At 52.4% G+C, this 19,213-nt stretch overlaps 2 protein-coding genes across 2 annotated transcripts in view; one reads left to right on the top strand and one right to left on the bottom strand.

The window, feature by feature from the left end:
* Positions 1–113: 113 nt before the first annotated feature.
* Positions 114–8,909, bottom strand: RLBP1 (retinaldehyde binding protein 1). The gene is made up of 8 exons (XM_049812119.1): positions 8,590–8,909; positions 7,699–7,742; positions 7,303–7,431; positions 6,825–7,026; positions 5,535–5,713; positions 4,698–4,856; positions 3,962–4,072; positions 114–3,851 (listed from the first exon to the last, which is right to left on the bottom strand). Exons 2-8 carry the CDS (start codon positions 7,708–7,710, stop codon positions 3,693–3,695), a joined length of 951 nt encoding a protein of 316 aa, XP_049668076.1. The 5' UTR covers positions 7,711–7,742; positions 8,590–8,909; the 3' UTR covers positions 114–3,692.
* Positions 8,910–10,925: 2,016 nt separating this feature from the next.
* Positions 10,926–19,213, top strand: part of FANCI (FA complementation group I) — a 25,458-nt gene continuing 17,170 nt past the window's right edge. Inside the window, exons 1-13 of the mRNA XM_049812450.1 lie at positions 10,926–11,081; positions 11,209–11,281; positions 11,863–11,993; positions 12,398–12,554; positions 12,635–12,692; positions 13,152–13,193; positions 13,709–13,832; positions 14,757–14,842; positions 15,608–15,740; positions 15,972–16,064; positions 16,564–16,700; positions 17,524–17,704; positions 18,296–18,383. Coding sequence (XP_049668407.1) covers positions 10,998–11,081; positions 11,209–11,281; positions 11,863–11,993; positions 12,398–12,554; positions 12,635–12,692; positions 13,152–13,193; positions 13,709–13,832; positions 14,757–14,842; positions 15,608–15,740; positions 15,972–16,064; positions 16,564–16,700; positions 17,524–17,704; positions 18,296–18,383 — 1,387 coding nt within the window. The 5' untranslated portion in view covers positions 10,926–10,997. The remainder of the gene's footprint in view (positions 11,082–11,208; positions 11,282–11,862; positions 11,994–12,397; positions 12,555–12,634; positions 12,693–13,151; positions 13,194–13,708; positions 13,833–14,756; positions 14,843–15,607; positions 15,741–15,971; positions 16,065–16,563; positions 16,701–17,523; positions 17,705–18,295; positions 18,384–19,213) is intronic.

Below are 19,213 nucleotides of genomic sequence, written 5' to 3'. Positions count from 1 at the left end.
TTACTAGGTGATGAAGTCCAGCTGTCATGCTTTGACAGGCAAAGCAGCCATGCTTTCTCACTCACTTCTTCAGCAGTAGGGAGAAGATAATCTAATGTGGGAGTATACTGGACTAACAAGGTAATACTGATTAAAATGCAACTGGGTATCTGAACATGTTCCCTCAGTTATGAGGTTTGGATTAGCTAAAGGAGGAACAAGAGGAATCCTTTAGTCCCAGGCCTTACATGTGAATTAGTATTAGATGTTAGTTTCTTTTCACTAGTGCTGTCTAAAACAAGACTCTTGGGGGAAGTCTGTCCTTATACCCCTGTGGTATACACTAAGGCAGGAGTTGGTTTGCTGCTCCCTCACTTCCAGACAGGACAACTTTTGTCAGTAACTCCTGTTTCATGAACTATGGTGTTGCCTCTGTTTTGACCCACTAGTTGGCTATTCTAGTGGTAAATGCAAGGGTCCTAATTGTTCTAGGAAATGTGAATTAATCCCTCCTTTGAGGGAGAAACCTCAAGCTTGCAGTCCTATATTTCTGGGGTGGGGAGGACAAGAGCTGTGGCAGTGTTGGGGGTGTTTTCTCCATCTTTCACTTGTTGCAGCTTCTGTGTCTACCTCTCAAAGACTTGGCTCCATTGCCCACTGAAAGCTGAAGTGAGTATCAAGCAGGTAAATGGGAAGACTGCACAGGGGCTGTATATAAAACATGTTTGGTGTGCCAGCCCCTGCCATGCTGTCATCTCCAGCTGGAGATGCCTTCTGCCTCTCTGTTCCAGAGAGCAGAACAAGGACAGAGCTGTTACAGAAAGCCTCTAGGGAGAAGGCAGTCTTAACAATTCCTGCTATATATAGGAGCATCCAACAATTGCCCTGGCTGTCACATCTGCTGGGGCTGGGCTTGGTGGCTAAGCATAGGCTGTCTAGCAGGCTCTTGAACAAAGGAGCGTGTGGCTTTCTTGGCAGTTGATAGAGCTCAGCTTTCCCTGAGCCCAACTTGGGGAGCTAGGTGGGGGTTGACTTTATCTTCTCCCCCTCTCTCCCTTGCAGCATGTGACACAAGCACTAGTGATGCTCAAGCCTTTCCTAGTTGCTTTTTGTCTTCTGGCCAAGAGAGCTCTTTGATACCACTCTGGTGGAGAAGGGAGATGGCATCAGCTTAAAAAGCTGAATGCCTGCCCTGAAAATACTGAAGGGCTAATTTTGCTCATGGATAAGAGCAGGTTGAGACAGTCCTGTGTCAGCCCCCAGGTTCTCCTAGGATCACTAGGTTGCTGGCTGGAGGAATGCTCCAGAGCCAGACCTACAGCTGTGCCCAGGGCTAAGACCCAAAGCAGGATGGAGGGCTTAGCTGTGGCCCTTCCTGCAGCATGTGGAAAGACTCTTCTCCAGGATGATAGCTTCCCTGGAGTGTGTGGCAAAGCTTCTGGCTCATGTGTTTCTGCAGAAATCTTAATCTGTTATTTTTCCCTACTTGAGAGCAAGTGGATTTTCTAATCTTTCAGCTGCTGGCAGAGGAGACACACAACACCATCTCCAGCCAGGCCATTGACATCTTTGAGCCCACAGCATAGAAAAGCCCTGCCAAATGCACTACTTGACTGATGCTAATTGCTCACTGGTGTGTGGTGTTTTACCTATGGACCAAGTGAGACAGATGTGGAGGGTAACTGGGACTGGTGAGCTGTTGGGGTGGCTGGGCTGGGCCAGGACTGTTGCTGCTCTTCCCCTGTAATGAGAATTGCTCTGTGGGAGGCAGTGTTTTGGGCTCCATCTCTAGTTTATTGGCCATTGTGATTTAGCTGCTAGATCTACTTCAAAACTCCTTCCTGGCTTGGTCAGAGTCACTCTGGGGGGAAGCTGAGGCGGGCATGGATCATGCTCCCTGCTTGGTTTGCTCTGCTGTTCTCCATCTCCCCATCAAAGCAAGCTACTGGCTGACAATTTGTCCCAGCAGTGGTGAGCAGCCACAGGGACCTCCCAGGAGCTGTGCCTGTCCCAGTCCAAATCTCAGAGGCAGCAGTGTGGCGCTCCTTCTGTGCATATGGGTTGTTTGGTTTTTTTTTAGTCTTCTGTTTTTACAAGTGAGCTGCAATTGCTCTGTGTCCCAAGCAAGCTGTGCTGTTGTTTTTGCACTGGCCTGATGGTTGTAGGGTTGTCACGTGTGGTTTCCTTCAGATGCCTCCAGATGCTTCCCGGCCCCGTGGAGAGCGCTGCACAGTAAGGAGCCAAACGCAGCAGAGAAGTACTTTTTGCTCTCCCTCTGGGCTCTCGCACAAAGTTGGCGCAGCCTCAGGCTGGGACTCGCCACACATAGACTAGCCATGCTGGTGAGGCTGGAGAAAACAGATTTAACCCCAGTCACCTCTGCCCAGACAGGCCCCATCCTCCCTGCAGCTTCAGAGCCGATGTCCTGTTTGGTTTGAGCCTGAGCCAGTGCCCTGATGAATGTGGCTCTTGTCAGCACCCTCCACCTCAGCCAGCTTCGGGTGGAGGTGTGGTCTTCTGGCTGATGAAAGGCACCCGTGTGTAGCTGCAAGGCTGAGAGGGAGAGAGCGGGGATAGGGCATGCTGCAGGACCAGGTTAACGGACAAGAAGGTAACCTGGGCAGAGACCAGCAACTTGCTCCTCTCCAAGCTCTATGGCTGGCCGAGGGAGGAGAAGATGGTCTGGAAACGGGTATCTGATCAGCTCCTTGGAGGAGATGCCTGGTTCGTGAACTGGAACAGACTGCTTTGCCTGGGATGCAGCTACTTCTGCCTCCCTCCTCCCCATCTTGGTCCCACTGGCTCCATGTTAGGAAGGGCTGATCAGCATTAGCATCAGACACAGCTCTGTTTGCTGGGCCAGGACCCTCCTCTGCCCTCTGTGGCAGCTTTTGGTGGGGCTTCCCTGACTGAGCTCCCCCTCATGATGCAGTGCTAGGAGAAACAGCTGTGCTGAGGCTTTTGAAGGGTTTAGGAGGGTATATTCTGCTTGTCTTTCACTGTCCTGCAGTTAAAATCCACCTCCTGGTCTTAGTGGCTGCTGCAGTCTCTGTTCCTCCTCCCTGCCTGCCTGGCTGAGCAGGTATTAGGCAGAGCCAGCTGGGCCCTGTTTGCATCTTTTGGGCTGTTTTCTCTTTTCTGGTTAGAGCAGATAACTGAGAATTGGGGGTCCTTGCCCAGCCTTGGGGGAGCTCATTCGGGGATGCAAGTACGATTGAGGTGGCGAGTTCCTTGGCCCCTGTGCCAAAGGGCAGTCAATGATGGGGGGACAGCACCGACACTCCTGGCCTCCTTAGAACAAGCAGTGCAGCCAGCACTTGTGCCCAAAAAGCTGCAACCTTATTCCTGGCCACTTGCCCCAAGGGACCCTGGAGCTCTGCTGTTAAACACTACTTCTCCCTTGCTGTAGCCCTCCCTTCCCAGAGCAGATGCTCTCCTTGTCGTCCCACTGCAGCTTCAGCGTGTGCTGTGGGAGAGGGCTGGTGGCCTCCTTTTCCTGCTGGCTCCCAAGGGAAGGATGCTCTGCCAGGGAGGGACAGGGCTGCCAGGCAGCCTGCTGCCAGGTTTGGGGAGGAGAGGGACAGGCATGGAGCAACGTGCCCAGAGCGCTTCATCACGAGCAGTCATTCAATCAATGCTACAATAAGGAGGTGGTTGGGGTTAGAGGGCCACCTCTGATCCTATTTTACAGGGGAGGGGAAGTGGATCCCAGTTTAGAGTGCCGTGTCTTCAGCCTCAATGCGGGGCCCAAAGAGCTTCTCTGCAGTTGCTTTGCCATCGTACTTGGGCAGGGTGCCACCAAAGTCTGCTGGTAAGATGTCAATGTCAATCTCCTGGTAGAAGGATTCCAGCTCCTCCCCGTGCACAAAGACCTGGTTGGAGACAGGAGTGACCCTCAGCAGAGGACCTGGGCAACTCTTCCCAGATGCTCTGTTTCACCCAGGGATGTGCCTCTGCCTCCAGGTCCCTTTCCCACACTCACCCTCTCCAGCAGTTTGCTCTTCAGGAAAGGTTTGACCACGTTGTAGGTGGTGGTGAAGTACCAAGGCTGGTGGATGAAGTGGACGGCCTTGAACCGTGCTGGGAAGGAGTCCTAGGATCCCAAACCCAGACACAGACAGTTACAAAGGGTGCTGGCCCTGCAGATCTGGGCAGGCAGCAATAGACACCCCAGCACTGCCATGGCTCCCCTTGCCCAATCTTCCCTTCTCTCTTTGATGGACCCAGAGGATCAGCTGTCCCAACCCCAGGACCACCAGGGAAGCTGAAGAGCCTCACAGATGGTTCATTGCTCCCACTCCACGAGAAGGACCACATCTCTGCTGTCCTCCTTCCCTGGGGAGAGTTGAGTGTCTTTGGCCTCTGGTCTAAGGGCAGAAATCCTGGAGTGCCTGTGAGTCTCTATCCAGCCTGGATGGGGCTGGGCTGAGACGGTGATGAGGAAAGGCTTCCAGGCCATGATGTAGGACGCTGCAAGGAGTAGTGGTACTGCTTCTGCTTGGCCATTTGAGAGGGCAGGGGGCTGGGGCCAGAAAAATAGGATCCATTTTGCAGGATTTAGCCAATTAGCTGGCAAGGGAAGGAGCGTGTGCCGGGGAACAGCCTCTCCACGGTGCTTTCTCATGGTGCCAGTGTAGTGGCAATCCCAAACCCTGCTAGCCCTGCCTTCACCCTTCTCTGAGCTCTCTGCTCCCCCAGGGCCCGCTTTGCCACCTCACCTGCAGCATGTCCACCATCTTCTTGAGCTCAGAGGGTTTGATCCCTGATGCCTGCTGCATGGTGAAGCCCTTGAAGTTCTCAATGATGCAGAAACCATTGATTTGGGTTTCTTCATTTTCCAGCAGCTTCTCCAAGATAACACAATAGGCACGAAGGATCTGGTGGAGAGAAGCAGGGTCTGGTATTAGGTCTCACCTCCCATAGACCCCAGGAGGTTCCCAGGAAGACCCCCATGCAGCGTTAGCCAGGGTCTGCTTGACTCCAGCCTGCCCATTGCAGCCAGGCCCAGGACTTCAGAGCAAGGAGGGCATTTCAGAGGATGCTCAACAACCACCATGTTCCCCTTTCAAGGTGGGCACATCTCGGGTCTGGATCAAGGATATGTTCCCACCGAATTCAGAGCGGAGCAGAAAACGGAGCTTGGAGAACTTGTGAGTTACATGCCTGGAGACCTCTTTGCCAAGAAGCCCTTTCTGTGCCCTATGCCTCAGTTTCCTCCTTCCTCAAGCACCTTGGTTTTATGGTGTGGTGCCTTTCTTCACCTCGTGTTACCTGGGCTGGGGGATGCACAACTGAATTTGGCCTGCATCTTGCACTGTGTCAGGGGGAAGGAAGGTGAACCCTTTGGTATGGACCATGCTCTCCCAGACTCCCTGGAAGGATAAATTCAAAGGGCTACAGATCTGCTTCAGCCTGGATTTACCGGCTGGAGGCTGCATGTGGACATATGTATATGTGTGTCTAAGGGGTGCTGCACTTAGACGTGCTGAGCGGGACAAGCCCAGGAGCAGGACCGTGCTGCTCTGGGAGTGACGGCTGGGCTGGGCTGAGCTGACCTCATCGAAGGTGATCTCTTCGTAATCCCAGTTCTCAATGTTGAAGAGCATCACAACCCGGCCATACTTGTCTCTGCTAGCCAGGATGCCGGGGTAGCCAGCTTCGATGGTGCTGCGCACGGCCTCGGGGGTCAGGTTGTCGAAGAGCTCAGGATACTGCTGGCGGAAGTTCACGTAGCCTGGAGAGAGGCAGAAATTGGGGAGGAAAATGGCTGCTCACCTGGCCTTGGGAAGTTGGGGGAGGCCCCAGAGATAGGATGGACTGGCAATGGTGAGACATTGGTCCTGAGCCCGAGAGCTGCAGACGGGCTGTGCCTGGGGTCCACATGGGTCCGGTCTCCTCCAGCAAAGGTGGGGAAAAGGAGCTCAGCAGCAGACCAGCCTCAGCCCCAGCATGCTCAGCGTTATTCTCCCCATGCCAGGGACTTCCCATGCCTGCCTTCTCTCCGACATCTCAACAAGCAGATGAAGTCATTTTTTCCCTCATTTCCCTTCTCCCCTTCCTCCTCATTTGGGTGATGTTCCCCAGCTCCCCTCCCTTGGCACCCTGCGGGCATAAAATAAGGAATCTCGTCCTGGGTCCTGGGAAAACGTGGACGAACAAAACCTCTCGTCTGAGAGCCAGCGCTGATAATTACAACTCATTATCCTCCAGGCCAACACAAAGAAGAGCGGAGCCAGAGCCAGGCAGGGCCCTGCCGGCAGCCACCCCCCGGGCTGCCCTCCCACTCCCCCTCCATCCCTATGGGTCACTCTCAGTGTGGGGAGGGGGTGCCACAAGCCCCCCACCCTGTGCCCTACCCTTGAGGGGTCCCAGGTGTGCTGAGCCCACCAGGCACCATGCACAGAAGCATCAGGGTGGGTGCAGGACCAGCTCCTTACAGGGATACAGAGGGGTGTGTATAGGGTGTGGGGGTCTCGAGAGGATGCAGCCCAAACCAGCTGGGTTTGCTGCACAAATGAAATAGCCTGCCACTGCCAAATGCATTTTTCTTCCCATTTTGTCTGGTAAATGAGCAAGGAATGGGACTGTCCTGGCGTTGCAGGATGCCTGGTACCACCCTCATTTATGTCCTTCCCCATCCCAACTCTTTCCCCTGCATCCCAAGCCCCCGAGCCCTGCGTTTTTCTGTTTATCCTCTCTCCTCATCCCCTTCCCGTGCCAGGCTCCTGTTCTGCCGGCACAGCCCAGACCGGGGGGGTTAGAAGGCACCAGCACAGGACTGGGAGCTGCTGGTGGATGTGTACCCCTGTCCTCACCCAGCATCACAGCCTGGGACCCCTCCCCACCTTTCAGCAGGTCATAGGCCCTGTGGATGTCAAACTTGCGGGCGCGAATGAAGCGGAGGAAGAAGGAGTCGTCCTTCCCTTGCACTTTCTCGGCCACCGCCTTGCACACCTCCTCGCCGCCTGCCCGTTCCTGCACCAGCTCCCGCAGCGCCTTCACCGCCACCTCCCTCTGCTCCTCCGTCTCGTTCAGCTCGTCCTTTGCCTGGAGGGGACCAGAGAGGGGACCCAGCTCAGTGATGCCCCCCACACACCCCAAAACACCCTGGAGGTCATTAGGCACCCAAAAGCTGGGGGAGTGTAGTGATGCTCCTTGCAGCATCCCAGTGCGGGGAGGGCAGGGTCATCCAAGTTCCCTCCTTGCAGACCCTTTGGGGTAAGTGCAGCCCCTCCCAACACAAGAGCCCGTCGAGGGTCTCCTCTGGCCCCCAAGAAGGAGCAGGAGCCCTGGGCTGCACCTGCTCCCTGTGGCCGCCCTCACCTTCTGCAGGGTGTGCGGGGGGATCTTCTCACACCTCCCGAAGACAGGGCCATGGTCCTTGGTGGTGAGGCGCTCCAGCTTGGTGCGCAGGGCCTGCTCCTCCTCCGAGACGATGCGGAAGGTGCCCGTCTGGGGGTGATGAGAGGATGTGAGGTCTCCCCAGCTCCCTACCCACTGCAGGTCTGGGGTAGGGGGCTATGGGGAAGAGCAGAGCTACCGCACACGCACCCAAGGGCATGCAATGGGATGGGGATGGGCTGTGTGCCGCCCAGGCTCCCTGTCGCAGACTGAGAGCAGCTGGGGAGGCAAGGGGTGCGTGGGGTGCACCCCATGCCGGCAGTGCACAGAAGGGATGCTCAGAGCCCAGGGTTGGGGCGGTGCAGAGGCAGTACTCACAACTGTAGACATGTCGTCCTCTGTCCTCTGTTGGCTGCAGGACACTGGGAGAGGGAAGGAGGAATCAGCAGCAGTGGGGATCCCAATGGCCTCCGCAGCCCCCCCATGCTCCATCCCTGCCCCTCTTGTTCAGGTAGGGGTGGAGGTGTGTGCCCAGAGGACACCCCCAATCCTCCTTGGCTCCGTTACGTACTGCCCGCATCTCTGCCTGCCTGCTAGGGGCTGAGCAGCCTGAGAAACACCAGGGATGTTTGCAAAAGCAGCTTAAAAATGTGGGTATTGATCATCTGACACCTTCACACTTTTTTCTGGCTCTGCCTTTCCGCTGGAGGTTGGGGGCATCTCATGGGGACCTCCAACCCCATGAGCTCAGCCAGTGCTGTTTTGTCTCAGACCACCTTTGTACAGGCAGAGGCAAGCACCCAGCTTCGGCCAACGAGCCAGCCAGTCAGCTTGTGCTTTTTTTGCCTTTTATCTCTATTACCCCGTTACCCTCAGAGTGTTTCCCAAAATCTTGAGCCCCACTACTCCAGCCCAGAGCCCATCGCCAGCTGCAACGCTGGACTGCAAGCCTCTCGGCATCTTTCCAACATGGTCTGGGTGAAACACCTTGTTCCCATGCATGGGGAGGAGGGAGAGGGCTGCCTTCATCCAACTTCAGCACCTGCCCCTGCCCCTGCCCGGCCATAGCACCGGCTCTGAGCCCAGGCTGTGTAAGGGATGCTTGGCTCCAGTTCAACCACTTCCCAGGGGCATCTTCTTCCCCACCAGTTCATCCCCTTTTTCCAGCCACTAAAAGCAATCCCAACCCCGGAGATGCCAGGTTAAGGGAGGTCTGGATGGTGGTCTCCAATGAAGTTATTTCAGGTGGAAAAAGTCCTGGATACTCACCAGGGAGAGGAAAAGCTGAACCGTCTGCAGAGGGTCAGTGCGCGGGGCCGAGATGGACGCACGGACGGCAAGGCTGGAGTGGAGCAGCAAGATAGCCGGGCGAAAGCTTTGTAGAGTCACCGGGTTGGGATTAGACCGTCACAAGGCATCAACTCACTGCAGCTTTGTAATTAAGTCAGCACAAACCCAGGCAAGAAACCCCATTAAAACATTACAAAAGGCAGCTGAGGAGAGGGAAGGAGGGAGCCGGGGCTCTGCCGGCAGGCCAGAGCGTGCGTGGAGGGGCGGGCTGGGATGCCGGACCCGATTAACGAAGTATAAAAGCTTCTCGTTGTGTAACTCGCTCATTAGCACGGGGCAGGGGCAGAGGCAGGCAGCGGGCAGCCTGCCATCCCCGCCTGCTCCCCTGGGGAGAGCGGGCCAGGTCTCTTCCCCTGCTTCTGCCCCAAAAAGCCTGGCAAGGTCCCGCTGTGAATTTGGCCACGTGAGCAGTGTCTGGCTGCGGGGATGGGTCCATGGCAGAGGATGCTCCTGGGCTTGGTCCTGCCTGGGGCTCTCCAACTCCTCCCCAATAAGGCCACCCAAACCAGCAACCACGCAGGGCCCCTTTCAGCTTTTCAAATAAAAAACCATGGACAGGTGGCTTTTTTTTATCATGCCCTTGAGTGATGGTTTCCTGCTCAGAGCTTTGGGAACTGGAATCCAGTCCACCCCTGGGGCGATGCCGTGGACCCACGAGGGAGGGGAGCCCGGGGATGTGGCAGGGCCCACGCTGAGCCCACGAGCAGGTGCAGCGGGACGAGGCTTTTTGGGCGACCACATCCCAGCGTGCTGAAGCTGTGTGGGGCAGGGGAGCCCTTGCAGCCTTAACTTTTTTTGGGCACAGCGTTGTGGGAGCTGGGTGAGGATGTGCAGAGGATGGGGCTGTGCACAACTCTTTCCCCAAGCCTAGGAGAGGAGCTTGGCTGGGCATTTACCACGATGGGGATTTTGGGGAGGTGGCAGGGCCAGGCTAAGCACCAGAGCAGGACTGAGGGGGCTTACACAAGGCATGTTTTGTAATGCCACTGGGATTTACGGATTTGGTTTCCACGGGGCTGCCCTGCAAACAGAGCCGAGGCCCCGCTGCGAGGGAGGGAGGAGGAAGGCACGAGACTCCAGATGAAGGGCAGGGGGGAGCGGGGAGGGAAAACCCGGACCTGTGCCAAGACCGCGGGCAATGCCGCCGTGGCCAGGGGCACCGCATGCTCCTCTCCACGGGAGACCCCCCCCCGACCTCCCCATCCCCTTCCCACGCCAGCCCCGGCACAAGGCTCAGCTCCCTCCTAGTGCTTGTTGGATGTTTGTCTGCAGCCCAACGGTGCACGACAGGGGGACACCGTCAGCGCAGGGCTTCCCCGACAGCCCGGTATGGGGGTGGCAGAGGGGACCTGTGCTCCTGCGGCCACCGTGGTGACCTGGCCGTCACGCTCATTGCAGATAAAATAGTTTTGCAGATTCACGCGCAACCCCTGGCATCACCGAGCGGGTGCTTGGTCCAGGGAAAAGGGGTCCTGGGAGAGGTGGCAGCCCCACGAGGGACCCACCCAAGGAGGACCCACCCCAAGGTGTTGTGGCCAAATCCCTTTGGGGATCTCCCAGCCAGGTCTGGTTATCCCCCTCCCCACGGTCCCTGGCCCCAGGCGAACCCGCTCCCCCTTGCTCGGCAGCATCCGCTCCCGCTCCCCCTGAGCACGGGGCTTGCAAAAGCTCCCACGCTGTGCTGGCACCGTATCCTACGGCTAAATCCCGCTGCTTAAAGGCGGGCTAAACCTCCTCGTGCGCCCAAGGCCACCCCTCGTGCCCCCTGGAATTAAGGGGTTTACTCGAAGATATCTGCACCCCACGTGGGTGGCACTCGCGGGGGCCGGGCACTGCTGCTGCTGCGGGGTGGCCCTGAATGGGCACTTTGTGCCGAGTGCCCCAGTCCCCCCCCGGCTGCCCGCCCCACGCGCCTGCACCCCACGCTGCTGGCACCCCGCACTGCCCTGTGCCCCACGCCACCCCGCGCCCCCACGTGCCTGCACCCCACACCGCCCTCACACCCCACGTGCCTGCACCCCGTGCCACACTGCACCCCACGCCGCCCTGCACCCCACGCTGCCACGCCCCGCATGTTTCCCTGCGGCCCACGCCATTCGGCACCCCACGCTCCCTGCGCCCCGCGGGACTCGAACCCGCCACCTCCCGGGAGGCGGGAGCGGCCGGTGGCGGGGAAGGGAAGTGAGCGCTCGGGGGCGGGAGCTGTTGCCGGGGTGACGGGCCGGCACTTCCGGGCGGGAATTTCGGGGTGACGGAGCTGAGGCCCGGAGGGCGGCGGCGGCCGCCGGCAGCGCGTCCCCGGCCCGGCCGGGCTGCTCCGCGGCCCCATGGCCCAGCGCATCCTGGCGCTGGCGGCCGAGGAGGTTCCCGAGCGGCTCCAGGAGGCCCTGCAGAGCCTGGGGGAGGGCGAGGTGCGGCGGTGCCCGGCGGGCAGGGTCCTGCTTGCGGGGAAGGGGAGGGGCGTGCGCCCTGTCAGGCGGGCGAAGGCGGCTTCTCCTCGGGTGCGGTGCAGCTCACGGCGTCCCCTTCTCGTTGCAGCTGGGCGATATGGTGACCACGCAGGCCCTGAAGGGGAAGGAGACGGCAGCTTTGCTAAGAGGGATCTTCAAAGGTGGGTGTTCTCTGAGCTGTGCTGCGGGGGGGCGGGACGGGACTGTGGCCCCAGCCCCGCTGGTTGGCAATGAGCCGGTGGGTTACAGGCTGGCTGGGTGAAGTAAGTGGTCAGCAGCACAAGGAAGTGTCAATTTCGGTAAAAACCGGCTCGTCAGGGCTGTCGCGGGGAAAGATGACATCCAAAAATAGATATGGGGAAAGAGGAAACTGGACTAATATATTTTTAATGAACCATTGTAAGCGGGCTTTGCTTTCGGGAGCCCTTAGGTACCTTGGAGTAGAACTGGGGTGGCCAGCTGAGACTTAATTGCCAAGCTGATTCTTCTCAACATTTTCACACTTGCTGGTCTCCCACAGCAGGTTGAGTGAACCACAGGGTGTGATAACAGGGTTGAGTTGAGCTTAGCTGTTTATCATTTTCTGTGCTCTGTTTATCTGTTTTGTCAGATAGATAAAATAGGGAGTTGCAGTCAGGTGACGGTTTAGCCCTGCTAATTTCTTGTTGTTTAGCAACATGTTGTTACTTAAATACCCTTTTTTTCCCTTCCTTATTTGTTTTCTTTATTTTCTCATTGTAAGGCTCCCCTTGTTCCCAGCCAAGCGGTGTTCTCAGGAGGCTTCAGCTTTACAAGCACTGTGTCCTGCTAGTGGAGTCAGGGGACCTGCATTTGGGCAAGGTGTCTGAAATCATAGGACTGCTGATGCTGGAGGTAGCTCATTTGGTCTGGCTTTCCTGGGCTCTGCTGGATATTGTTTCCTATGTAGATTGAGATACTTCAGTAGGCCACTGAGGAAGATGAGTTGTGTCCTTTCCACAGATCTACTCTGGACTAAGCTGGTGTTGGAATTTGCTGTGTGTGTAAATGTGATTATCTTTGGATATTTAGGCTTAGACTCAAAACTCCAAACCTATAATTACATCAGTTTGATTTACTGCTCTGTTCTATAAAGGACAGTACAAAATAGAGATGTTAGGGCTGAATTCCCCTTTTAGGGGAACATTTCACTTAAGAAACATTCCCCTTTTTTGCTGGGTTTTGCTGATGGTTTGGATGTATACGTTGAATTCTGTGCACTGCCTTAGGCTCTTTCATGTTGTTGTATCTTCTCCCAGGCTCGCCAGCTGCCAGGCCATGCGTTGGCTGAGCTTGCCACCCTGTTTGTTGATGTTATTAAAGGCGGCAGCCTGTCTAACGGGAAATCCTTGGAGTTGTTTTCCACTGTTCTCACTGCATTGGCCAGTTCAAAGGAGAGTCTCGCTTATGGGAAAGGTAACCCCTCTCAGTTCCTTCTCCCCAGCCTGTCCTCCCTTCCTCTGGAATCAGCTTCTAAAAGACTTTTGCTGTTTCAGGTGAACTGAATGGGGAAGAGTTTAAGAAACAGCTGATAAATACCCTGTGCTCCAGCAAGTATGTACATCCCTGCCAGCTCTTAGTCACATGGCAAAACAGCATGCTTCATATCGTGCTTTGAAAAAGTCATCATGATGAGCTGGATGTCACCGTCTGTGTCCTGTTTTATCATCTTTGAATCTGTGCCCTCCATGATGGTGTCTTCTCTGGCTGGGAAGGCATGGGAACACCCTGTTCCCAGATATTGTAATAGTGTTGCTTGAACTGATCTCAGGAAGTGCTTGTTTTTATTCCTTTCTCGGCATTTCTTATTGTGGAGGCTGGGGCATTTCAGAACCATTATAAGTCTGGGTGGTTAGGGTGGGAGCGGTGATTTCTAGTGGAAATCTGGGTTCTAATCTTAGTATCAGAATGCAGCAGGGAAATGGTGACATTGAATAATTGTGTATGAGTAGGGAAGGGCTAAGCGGTAATTCTGCTTGCTCTCAATTTTCCAACGTATTTTTGTTTTATCAGGTGGGATCCTCGGAGTGTAATACATCTTGCCAACATGTTCAGGTAACTTTCTTTCCCTTCAACATCACCACTTTCTTGTGCTGTAGTCATATCCATGTCCTATTTCACATGTAGTTTGGGGCAAGTACAAATAGGAGGTCTGACCATACCAGACACAGCCCCATGGATGGTTGGTCGATGAATATCCACATCAGATCCATTTGGGTACAAAACGCAACTGAGCAGGCAAGTCCCAAAGACTGGGCATACCTGCCCAGCTAGGCAGGCTTCACTGGACATCATGGTTTTTATTCCATGTATGAGTGAGCCTTGGCAAATTAAAAATACATTAATGAACAAGCATAATGTGGAGGAGATCTAAGCATCAAAGGTTGAAGAGTATCCTGCGGCAGTGATAAGGTATTAGGGATCTGTAGCAACTGCTTCTGGTAAGGACTTTAGGAGCACACCCTGCCTGTCTGTATGTTAGGACCCTTTGTCTAGTTATGGGTTGAATCTGCTGTGGGATTCTGAAGGAAATTAGCAAAAATGATTAGGCTGCATCTTTGATCCAACAGGGATATTCCACTATCGGGAGACGAGCTGCAGTTTGTGGTGGAAAAGGTCCTTAGGATGTTCTCCAAATTAGACCTGCAGGAAATTCCTCCTCTGGTCTATCAGCTGCTGCTGCTTTCTGCAAAGGTAAAAGCTCACGGGAGCTGGCCTCCCCCTAAGTATATACCATGAGATAAAAACATGTACAGACTGAGCTATAGGCTGGATTTTGGCAGGCATTCTGATTGTTCCCAAACTGTGCTGTGGGGAGCAGGACACAGCAGGACATCAGTAGTTTTTTTCCTTTCCTCTTAACTCCCTCTAGCCTGAAAAAGCTGACTGCTCAGAGGAAGGTACAATCTTGATCTTCCTTGTGGGGAAAGCAGGACACTTGGGAAATAAGGGACAAGTGTAGACCTAGCAGGCAGTAGAGAGGATTGGTTTTTTTCGGTGTTCTTAAGCGTGGTTTTTGCTCACGCTCTGTGGTCTGCATGCTATAATATAGCTTATGCAGTATGACTGTCTTCTGGGTTGTAGTCTGACTTGTACTGGAAGTGTCTCATCTCTTGTGCTCTTCCTGCAAGTAGTAGCTGCCAATGACATCTCTGCCATTTGACAGGGTGATCTGGCTCTTTTGTTTGCTTCATTTGTGACCAAGTCAATGCCAAAATGATCCAGTCAAAGACAAGATCTTTGCGTGTTATAGGAGGTCATTTGGGTCTACTGGCCAAAATGTATTGTTAGATTTAAGGTTAGGAGTCTGAAAGCCTTCCCAATTGATTATAACATAAAGGATCCTTTCTAATTAATAACAACTTTTAGAACAACCAGAACATCTGAGAGCTTCAGCTTCTTCCAACTCTTTGATAAGTGCAGGCAAAGGAAATACGCAAACTAAACCAGAGTTGCTTCATCTGGAAATGACTGGCTCAGGAGACCTCCCCCCACCTCAGCGATTTCTGTAGGGAAATGAAGGATACCATGACATTTGTAATTGGTGTGGGAATAGAGTGTAGTTCTCTGGGATACTGCAGGCCCTGCAGTGGCTTATTGTAATGTCCTGCCTTGCAGGGCAGTAAGAAGACTGTTTTAGAAGGAATCATCAGTTTTTTCAATCAGTTGGATAAGAGACAAAAGGAAGAACAGAGGGTTCCACAGTAAGTTCTTTCTCTGTCATCCCCTTTCTTTACTGCCTGGGTATTTGTAGTCACCCTGGTCCTGCCCAGGTGTCGTGGTTTAACCGCAGCCAGCAACTAAGCACCACGCAGCTGCTCACTCCCCCCCCATCCAGTGGGATGGGGGAAAAAATCGGGAGAAGAAGTAAAACTCGTGGGTTGAGATAAGAACAGTTTAATAGAACAGAAAAGAAGAAACTAATAATAATAACACTGATAAAATGACAACAGTAATAATAAAAGAATTGGAATGTACAAATGATGCGTAGTGCAATTGCTCACCACGCACCAATCAACACCCAGCTAGTCCCTGAGCAGCGATCCCCCGCCCCCACTCCCCCCAGTTCCTATACTAGATGTGATGTCACATGGTATGGAATACCCTGTTGGCCACTTTGGGTCAGCTGCCCTGGCTCTGTCCTGTGCCAAATTCTTGTGCCCCTCCAGCTTTCTCACTGGCTGGGCATGAGAAGCTGAAAAATCCTTGACTTTTAGTCTAAATGCTACTTAGCAACAACAACTGAAAACATCAGTGTTATCGACATTCTTCACATACCGAACTCAAACATAGCACCAGCTAATAGGAAGACAATTAACTCTACCCAGCTGAAACCAGGACACCCTGGTTTCACCAAGGGCTCCTTGAATTTGAATTGTTAAACCTCTTACAAGTATGTCCTCCTTGATATATAAGAAATGATTTATGGCTTTGAGTGGCTTGGGGTTTTTTTCTGATAAAACTTACAGATCAGTGGACCTTGAGGTAGCCACAATGCCCCTAGACCAACTCCGCCATGTGGAAGGCACGGTTATTCTCCATATTGTTTCTGTTATCAACCTGGATCAGGACCTAGGCGAGGAACTAATCAGACTTCTAAAGGTACGATAAAGATGGAACAGGCACTGTTCTTAAAGATGTTGGAGCAGCATTTTTTAAAATTAATTGGTTATCTGTAGAAGGGATTTAATAATTTTTATGATCGCAGTCATGTTCACTTTAAAAAGTGCTACAATATGTTTGAAAAGCTGCGTGCCTGATAGGTTCTGTGAATTTGCAGGACGCTGCAATTGAAGATAACAAGCTTTCTGACTGTTGCTTGCCATTTTCTAGACAGAGCAACAGAAGGACCCTGGTAGAGCCCTGTGTCCCTTCAGCGTGGCTCTTTTGCTATCGGTTGCAGTAAAACACAGACTGCAAGAGCAGGTATGTGGGTGATAAGCTTGCAGAGAACTTCCTTGGGGATGTACACTGCACTCCTTGTAAAGGAAAGGAAGCATGGTTAGGTCATAGTCCCATCAGAATTAGGCTTAAAATGGTTTCAGGATGCTCGTGGGGAGGCATTTAGATCATTGGTACGCTGTAGTTTACTGAACACTATAAAAGACCCCAGAGCAATATCAGAATTTTCCAGAGCTGTGATTCTTGTGCTTTGGTTTTGTAGGATGAGAAAAAAAGCAATGTTGTCTTTTTTTAATGTTTTGGCTCTGTGCTGGCCACCTGAAGAGCATCTGGCAGCAAGTTACCCTCCTTGAGGCACCTAATGAGGTTGTTGTATTTGTCCTGAGAAAGAAGTGAGTTAAGATTTTTGGCAGGCTGTACTGGTACTTGTGCTCTGGCTGGTGCTCTTACTGGAATATACCCAAGACTATACAGGTCCCATTTCAAAGATTATTTCCTCACACTCAATGATTTTATGTTCTAGATATTTGATTTCTTGAAAACATCAATCACAAGAAGCTGCAAGGACCTGCAGTTCCTTCAGGCTTCCAAGTTTCTGCAGGATTTGTTTCCTCAACAGTATGATGTAACCGCTGTAATTCTGGAAGTGGTGAAAAATAGGTGTGTTATTGCCACACGCTGCAGAACGCTCAATGGGCTTTGGGAGGGGAGAGACTTTCAGCCTCACTAGTATGCTCTGAGATGCTAAATACTGCTGACCAGGCCAGCAGGGAACAGTGTCAAAATCCAGTTTTTATCCCAGTTTTATATTGGTGAATTAAAAAAAAAGCAACAAAATGCAGCTGTATAAATCCGCCCCCTCTACCTCAAATCTCGGCATCTGGTGGTACAAAGGACTAAACTGCTTGGGACCCTATCTGTTTCTTACTGGTAAAGCTGACAGTATGAGTCATGCTGCCGGCTGTAGTTTGTGTTCTGATCAAGGGATGAGTGATAGATTTTCTTGCCTGTTTTCTTGCCTCACATGGTTAGTCCTTTAAACATCCTGTGGGGATAGCTCTGTGATCTGTCACTAGCTGTCCTTTAGTTTGATGTGAGGCATTCCTCTTCTGTCTTCCTTTCTGACTTGAAGATCTCGGGATCAGTAGGGTATTTGTGCATCCTGACTGTAGCCTACTGTCTCATTCAGATCAGACTTGAGTGCATATCATTCCCCATAGTGAGGAAAACTTCAGACTGGAAAGGAAGTCTGATGGTTGGAGAAGCAGGACTGCAAGACATGTTGTGCTGAGCACCTGTCCCTCAGCCTAAAGACAGTCATAGAGCTGTGAGGGATGTCATCTTCTCTGGAGTGATCAAGCATCTCTCACTACTGCTTTGGACCCTGGAATGACTGCAGAAGATTTTACTTTAAACTGCTCTAATCTAAACCTTTTCTGTGACTAAATTGTTTCTTTCCTTGCCTGTTTCATGTTTTCCTCAGTGCGTTTGGCTGGGACCATGTTACTCAGGGTCTGGTGGATCTTGGCTTCAGCCTAATGGAATCATATGAACCAAAAAAGCTCTTTGGAGGAAAAGCTGCTGATACCAGTTATGGCCTTTCAAAAACACCAGCTCAGCAGGCTTGCAGACTGGGAGCAAGTATCCTGCTGGAAACGTTTAAGGTAGTGTATGTTTTGGAGAGGGTTTTTTTGGGTGGGTGGGGGACTCTGTTCTTATTCTCTCTTGGTAAATGGTGTCAAAACCTTGTCTGCTGTATCCATCGTGAGTGTTCTACCAAGAATACTAGATTTAGTCTCCTATTTGCCCCTGTCCAGCTGGAAGAGGCCATCCTTATAAAGACCTAATCCTAATTTCCTCCAGCTACCATGATACTTGCATAATCCCTATTACAGTTTCCAAGAAACTGGAGAGAAGATAGAGAAATTCAGAGGTACAAAGAAAATCTGTCAGAGGTAGGATTGAAACCAGCGTCTTCATCTGTGGGATGCAAATTTACCACTTCAGTGATCTGACGCGTTATGTTCTGAGTATACTGTGCGTGCGCCTCTGATGTGCTGGTTCTGATTGGCCTGGGATGAAATCTGAATTGATCTGTGTGAATTTAGCTGAAAGGGGACTTCTGGCAACCGGTCCCAGCTTACCTGTCAGATCTGGATTTGCTTTGTACTGCACAATGCCTGTGCTGTGAGGTATAGGAATATCTGAAACTTATGTAGGTTTTGATTTTTATTTATTGTTCTTTCTCATTTCAGGTTCATGAGCCCATCAGAAGTGATATTCTTGAGCAGGTCCTGAACAGAGTCCTCACAAAAGCAGTGTCTCCTGTCAGCCACTTCATAGGTAACAGGAAAGAGAGATAAATTTGTCCTGCTCCATGGACACTCCAAACACAGCTTCTCAGAACAAATTATGGAATCATAGAATAGGTTGGGATGAAAGGGACCTTTAAAGGTCATCTAGTCCAACCTCCCCTGCAATGAGCAGGGACATCTTCCACTAGATCAAGTTGCTCAGAGCCCCATCCAACCTGACCTTGAATGTTTCTGGGGATGGGACATCTACCACCTCTCTGGGCAACCTGTTCCAGTGTTTCACCACCCTCATTGTAAAAAATTTCTTCCTTACATCTAGTCTAAATCTACCTTCTTTTAGTTTAAAACCACTACCCCTTGTCCTGTCACAACAGGCCCTACTAAAAAGTTTGTCCCCATCTTTCTTCTAAGCCCCCTTTAAGTATTGAAAGGCCACAATAAGGTCTCCCTGGAGCCTTCTCTTCTCCAGCTGAACAACCCCAACTCCCTCAGCCTTTCTTCACAGGAGAGGTGTTCGATCCCTCTGACCATTTTTGTGGCCCTCCTCTGGAACCAATCCAACAGGTTCATGTCTTTCCTGTGCTGAGGACTCCAGAGTTGGATGCAGTACTCCAGGTGGGGTCTCACCAGAGCAGAGTAGAGGGGCAGAATCACCCTTCCTTGACCTGCTGGCCATGATTCTTTTGATGCAGCCCAGGAAATGATTGGCTTTCTGAAGTTCCTGCTGAAGTGACCTGAAGCCAAGAAAATGGGTTGTTCCTTCCCTTCTTACTGAGGTGTCAGCTGCATCAGATTACCTTGTATTCATCACAGGTGAAAAATATGTTTGTAGGCAGTTGCCACGGAACAGCTGATGCA

Source organism: Accipiter gentilis, chromosome 10 (genome assembly GCF_929443795.1).
Source record: "Accipiter gentilis chromosome 10, bAccGen1.1, whole genome shotgun sequence".
Classification (NCBI taxonomy): Eukaryota; Metazoa; Chordata; class Aves; order Accipitriformes; family Accipitridae; genus Astur; species Astur gentilis.
This window is presented reverse-complemented; position numbering and strand designations above follow the sequence as displayed.